Below are 6,696 nucleotides of genomic sequence, written 5' to 3'. Positions count from 1 at the left end.
CAGTCTTTACAAATTTTCTTTTTTAGATGTTACAATTTGTTTATTTTTCTTATTGCCTAATAAAAAAGAGATTAAAACAGTTTCATTATGTACATTAGACATATCACACCACAACACTGTTTTATCTCCTATGTGGTTTTTTGTGAGTGTCATTTTCAAGATTATAAAGCTCTAGTAAAACATGATATGATCAAAAGAATTTATAATGTCTTCCACAGGTTCGTAGTCATGATCGCTGTCTGAGGAGTTTCTTGCTGTTTAGGATTTAAAAAAAAAAAAAAGAAGAAGAAGTAAGGGGGTCAAAAATACTCTAGCAATATTTCTCTGTTGGTCTTGAAATGGATAGCGTTGAATTTATTTATTTATTTTTTAATTAAGTCATCTATGATTAGAGTAAAGCTTTACATTTTGTCAAGTGAGCACTGACCTGAATTTTGTGGATTTTCAAGCTGTTTCCTTGGGGGCTTCACATACGTATTAGGTATGACCAAACTGTCTGACACAGACTTTCTAGGAAGCAAAGGAGGGGGCAACTCTTCTGTCTAATTTGCATAAAGGAAGCAGAGACAGCAGAAGAGGAAAGTTATTAACGTCAGAGTAATTCAGGCGGAGAAAAGGGGAAGTTTATGTTAATCTGTGTATCATTTGTTCTTTTTATATTCACTTAAGAACCAGATATCAGAAAATTAAAAAATGGCTTTGTTAGCTATAATCTGGAAGCTACCTGTTTGTGTTGTGCTGGATAAGGATCTTTCCCCCCCAGAGCATCGACTTGCGTACTATTTAAGGGAGCCAAACGTGTAACCCTCAAAGAGGACTGCAGAAACATTGACTGCAGTTAAACCATTTGCTTTCCCTGAAATTACAGTTATATAAAAGTTGTTTTGCTTTTTTAGATAATCCTATAAAAGTTTTTGTATTTAAGCTTTTTTTTTTTTTTAAAGAAATGGGCAAAATTTATCAAGTTTAAAGAGACAATATCATAAAATACATTTAAAAAGCAGCTACTAAAACCATATTTTAATAAACTTTTATTATTGAAATCTAATCATACATTGTTATTTGATTTATTTATATTTTATTATTATTTTCTGATATTTGGTTCTTAATTTTAATATGAAAAAACAAATGATACATGGATATTTGTCTTTAGTATTTGAGACTTGGCACTGTTCTTTAATATGTGAAAGAACAACACTTCAAGTAAAAAAAACAAAATGTGCATCAGAATCTACCAGACAATAATATACATGTCTGATTTGAAATTAATATAAGTGAAAGAGTAAAACAGTGAAAGATGATGTTCATGTGACCGCTTACTTCATTTGGTGGTGGTGGAGGTGGTCTGCGTTTTGTTTGGTCCAGAGACGTACTGTCCAGTTTTGCAATGGGGAGGCTACTTTTGACATACTGAGTGGCATCCCTTGGTGTAGCACACCTTTTCTGTGGTTGTAAGGACAATTTTTTGTGCTTAGGAGGACGTGGAGGAGGAGCCATAGGTTTTTCGGTAAGCTTATGATATTCATGGTAGAAGTGCTCCGTTACTTCAGTGACAGTCTGTAGGTGAACCTCTGGGTTCTCGCAATCAGGCCAGGGTATGGGGTCTGAGATGAAGGAGAACGACATTTTCAGCCAGCGAACAGGCAATTCAAAGCATTTCTCTGGAGTATTAGGCAAGCTGGCAAGCACAGTTGTCTCTTCTAGAGCTTCTTCAAGTCTCAGCGCTGCTAATCCTGCCAGTGGATCTTTTTCCAGTGTTTTATCATGATTCACCACCTTGACATCCAGAGGAAAGGAGAAGTTCTTGCATAGTTCGGCTAAACCATACTTTTTCTTGTCCGAAAGTTTTTCAACAAAGTTGGCTGGAGTGAATAGAGGGAGGCATACCTCACTCTCTCTATCACTCTGATTATCGTCGTCCTCGTTGTCCTCATCGTCCTCGTCGTCCTCATCCTCAATTATTTTGCAGATCAGGCTGTCCACACTCGGTGGAGCACCTAACTCGTTTCCTGACCTGTTTGCTGTCTGCAATCTCAGAACCTCCAGCTGTTCCCCAACGCTTAGAGCAGGCACACCTTCCTCCTCAACTTCCTCACAGTGCCTTGTCACAGATATTCTTAGTCCTGGAGAGTGAGAGAATGCCACATACACTTCATACACTGAGCTAAACTCCCTTGCTCTTCTCCGTATTTGGCCACCATAGGCCTGAGAAAGCAGGAAGTACTGCTGGGCTTTTCTCCCCTTTGGTGTACATGCTAACACCATATGTGTTGTATTGCACCCGTGCAGCAATAGGTGCTTGCCTTTTTGTAGCTCTTTGAACCAGCTGCAGTGAAATAAGGTATTAGCCTCAGGTCCTTCTAAGATCTCTGCCATAGTTGGAAAGGCCTCATTTGGCTGAGAAGCTACCTCAGCTAGAGATAGTGGTGTTACAAAAGTTAAATGTTTACATTGTTCAGTCACGTCAATTACATCCACTTCCAGGCTCGAGGGAAACTTCACTATGTTCTTTCTCACTGTGAAAACAACAATAATAACCATACGTCAAATACTAATGAGGCTTAGTTACATACACAAGCTAATGATGAAAAGAAAGAAATATTAGATCAGATGGATTGGTAATACATACTGTGCATGATGCCTTGGATTTGATAGATTGGGCTAAAAAACAGGGGGCCGCCACATTTTGTTGGTTTTGTCTTACAGAATCTTCTCTTACACAGTCTGGCTGAGTACATGATCTCATGAAGGGAATAGTCACGATCATTCTGACATTCATAGAACTCTCCATGACAGGAGAAGGGAATGTACACTTCTGCAGAGGCTTCCTGTTGGCCCATCAGCCGGCAGCGAGCAAAACTCTCCCCATAGTTATTGAGCTCCACAGATAGAACTGTCATCTCTGTTCCAGCTGGCACTGTAAGGTTCTCAATGATGAGCTCATTTTTGCTGAAGAAGGTGAATGAGCCAAAGGCATCCACACCAACAGGTAGAAGGCCTGCTATCTCCTCTATTGTACTGTAAGGTAGATCCTCAGGAATCAATTTGAACAGACCTAAAGAATAGCATGAACAATAAGGAAACTGAATAGCTACAGCATTTTTTAAATAAATATATTTTTATTTTATTTTATAAATAATAATCAACTTGAATATAAAATATTGTTGTAGTTGTGTCTTCCAATGCCTTATTTACTCATTTTATGCCATTATTTCATGCATTACATATTTACTATTTCAATACCTACCAGAATGTTCGAGTGGCAGCTCAAATGTGGTCTTATTACTCATGTCCTCACAGGAGACTGACAAGAGCTCGAAACTTGTAATCTTCACCAAGTCGCCAGTAGACAGACAGACCTCACTACCTGAGATCTCATACACAGAGCCTGTAAAACAATGCCCCAGTACTTCTCATTAAACAAAATAGACACACAAATAAATAACTGAATCTTTACAGTGCTGGCTGATGGGCAGAAAATAAATGACCTCTAACTTGCTCCTGTATGAATGATCTAATAAAATACAGGTTGATAATCAGCATTGCTTTATTAGTCAAAGAAACTAAAAGGCCCGGGTTCATTTCAGATATCATGATTTCTTCATTGTATAGTCGGTTAGAATTAGCTTTTGTGAAACTTAATGTTTCGCGCTTTCTGACGTGAAACAAGTAGCAAACTTCGCTTAAATATTTAACCAGATGTTGAACTGTTATAAAGTTCACAGGATGCAGATTACGCCATGCGGCTGTAGGATAAAGATCTAAAAAGTGTAGCGATGAGTTACCTTGGAAATATACTCCGGAGCAGACCTGGAGAATGCGCGGTAAGGAGGAATGATCCACATTGTTGATGTACTCCTGCAGAGCTAGAACTCCATCACTGTCCTCCATCACTAAAATCCTTAAACGCTCGACGCCAGAGCCTACAAATGCAGTTTACAAAGCTGTTGTTTTTGACAAAGCACCCGAGGCGTCGACTGGTTCCGTTTCAGGATAGCATGTAGCCTAATGTGAAATCTGGCCACTTCCTCATAACAATCGAGTTTCGTTTCAATGGTCGTCAAGGAAATATGTCGACCTGTCAACTTCTGCGTATATGTTATGTGTGAACTGTGAAAACACGCCAGAAGGTTTATCACGCGTTTACAAGAGGCTCGAATAAACAGTAATGCATCGCTCTGACCACACATTCTCAGAAACCATTAACAAGTAAAACGACGTACCCTAGTGTCTCACAGGGTCGAGATGAACATGCAGAAAGTAAAACAAACAAACAAACAAACAAACAAAAAAAAAAACAAATAAAATTACGTTTCAAACTCATTAAAATGTTCACACGTATGCTCACATTTACTGTTGGGTTTCCGCCAATGTAGACTATTTACACACATTTGACGGATTTGCCCATATGATTTCTTCCGTTTTTGTATATATCTCATACTAAATAGTTTTAGATCTTCAAACGAAATTTTAAACAAAGGCAATCTGAGTAAACACAATATAGTTTTTATTTATTTATATTTTTATTGAAGCAAAAAAAAAAAGTGAACCAACGCCTAACACCCATGTGAAAAACTAATTGCCCCCTTAAAGTTAAAAGCTGGTTGTGTCACCTTTAGCAATAATAACTGCAACAGATCCGTTTTTCACTTACTTCTAGGACTAGGACTTAGTCCTTAGGCATTGTCTTGCTGCATTATCCAGTTGTGCTTGAGTTTAAATTTATGGACTGAGGACCTTTATTGATGCAAGAGAAGCCTGTAGCTGCGATGGATTGGCACCCTGTCCAGGGTATACCCCGCCCTGTGCCCGATGCTCCCTGGGATGGGCTCCAGGTTTCCCCGTGACCCTGAAGGAAGGATAAGCGGTATAGAAGATGGATGGATGGATGGATGAAGCCTGTAGTTCCTGTGATGTTGTCCTTGGCTCTTTGTGACTTCCTGGATGAGCAGTTGCTGTGTTCTTGGAGGAATTTTGGAAGGTTGGACACTTCTGGGAATAGCCTTTGAATAGCTTAGTAACCCTCCCCAGTCTTATGTATTTCAATCACCTTCTTCCTCATCATTTCTGGAATTTCTTTCAATTTTGGCATAGTGTGTTACTAGGTAAGACAGGGGTGTCCAATCTTATCCAGAAAGGGCCGGTGTGGGTGCAGGTTTTCATTCCAACCAAGCAGGAGCGACACACGAATCTATTGAAAGCCAAGATCAACTGATTAAACAGGTGGAATCAGGTGTGGCTCCTGCTTGGTTGGAATGAAAACCTGCACCCACACCGGCCCTTTCCGGATAAGATTGGACACCCCTGGGGTAAGACCTTCAACCAACTTCATGCTGTTGAAAAAGTTATATTAAAGTGTTGATTTGATTTAACAGGGTTTGCAGTAATCAGTCTTGGTTGTGTCTAGTCTAGCTGAACAACATTATGAATGCGGTTTCATAGATTTGGGGAATTAGTATATATGGGGGCAAATACATTTTCAGACAGGCCCAGTTGGTATTGGATAGCTTTTTTTTGCTTCAATAAATAACATTATCATTTAAAAAACTGTATTTTGTGTTTACTCAGGTTGCCTTTGTTTTATCTTTTAATTTATTATTATTTCTTTGCTTTATCTTTTAATTGTTTTAATTTCTGAAACAATGTAGTATGAGATGTACACCAAAACAGAAGAAATCAGGATGGGGCAAATACGTTTTTATAGCACTTTAAGTGTAAATAAATATGCAAAGAGATTAACATAGATTCATTTATTCAAGTTGCCTTTGTTTTATCTTGGATTTTGTTTTAATTGCTGAAACAATTTAGTGTGAAACATACACAAAACTAGAAGAAATACTTTTTTTTATTGTACTGTACATAAATTACAAGATATGCCATATTGTAGTAGTATATATGATAACAACTGTTCTGGTGTATGTATTAAGTGTAAGCAGCATGTACAGTAGGTACCTATGTGCATTTAATTTGGCTTTGTCTGGAAATTCATAAATTTTGGGCAAAGAGGTGTGGCTTCTGCTTGGTTGGAATGAAAACCTGCACCTACACCGGCCCTTTGTGGACAAGATTGGACACCCCTGATCTAGAGGAAGCATATATAAAGATAAGAGAAGAGGAACCAAAATGGAACCCTGGGGAACACCAAAGGGCATTTGAGTACAGGATGAGAAACACTTCCCTACATTAACAGAAAAGGTTCTGTCCTTGAGATAAGAGGCAAACCACTCCAGCACAGGCCCTTGAAACCCAGCAGCATGATCAAGTCTTTGCAAAAGGATATCATGATCTATTGTGTCAAATGCTGCACTCAAATCAAGCAAGATTAAAATACAGCAAGAGCCTGAGTCAAGAGTGAGTAAGATATCATTGGTGACCTTCAACAAAGCAGATTCAGTACTGTGAAGTTCCCTGAAACCGGACTGAAATCAATCAAAAATACTAAAAGCACTCAGGTAGGAAGAAATATGAGAATAGACAACATTTTCCAAGATTATTTAAATGAAAGATAGTTTAGAAATGGGTCTATAGTTATTTATGACATGCTGATCAAGATGATGCTTTTTTTTTTAAACAGCGGTTGTACTGTGGCATGTTTAAACGTGTCAGGCACCACCCCATTGACTAGACTAGCTGTTAACAATAGTGGTCACGATTAGACTCAAAGCAGGAAAAGCCTAGTTAAAAATATATACAAAG

General features: G+C 38.4%; 1 protein-coding gene across 1 annotated transcript; it reads right to left on the bottom strand.

Moving 5' to 3' along the window:
• Positions 1-61: 61 nt before the first annotated feature.
• themis2 (thymocyte selection associated family member 2) lies at positions 62-5,038 on the bottom strand. The gene is made up of 6 exons (XM_053631906.1): positions 3,786-5,038; positions 3,248-3,388; positions 2,630-3,055; positions 1,321-2,516; positions 428-542; positions 62-254 (listed from the first exon to the last, which is right to left on the bottom strand). Exons 1-6 carry the CDS (start codon positions 3,889-3,891, stop codon positions 172-174), a joined length of 2,067 nt encoding a protein of 688 aa, XP_053487881.1. The 5' UTR covers positions 3,892-5,038; the 3' UTR covers positions 62-171.
• Between the last annotated feature and the right edge of the window lie 1,658 nt (positions 5,039-6,696).

Source organism: Ictalurus furcatus, chromosome 1, assembly GCF_023375685.1.
Source record: "Ictalurus furcatus strain D&B chromosome 1, Billie_1.0, whole genome shotgun sequence".
NCBI classification, from domain to species: Eukaryota; Metazoa; Chordata; class Actinopteri; order Siluriformes; family Ictaluridae; genus Ictalurus; species Ictalurus furcatus.
This window is presented reverse-complemented; position numbering and strand designations above follow the sequence as displayed.

Bases quoted from the DNA above. Each gene is read 5' to 3' on its own strand.
- themis2 (XM_053631906.1), bottom strand. From the start codon at position 3,891: ATGGAGGACAGTGATGGAGTTCTAGCTCTGCAGGAGTACATCAACAAT. The intron at 3,056-3,247 runs GTAGGTATTGAA...GCTATTCTTTAG, and splicing joins GCTGCCACTCGAACATTCTG to GTCTGTTCAAATTGATTCCT. The intron at 2,517-2,629 runs GTATGTATTACC...TTGTTTTCACAG, and splicing joins AATCCAAGGCATCATGCACA to TGAGAAAGAACATAGTGAAG.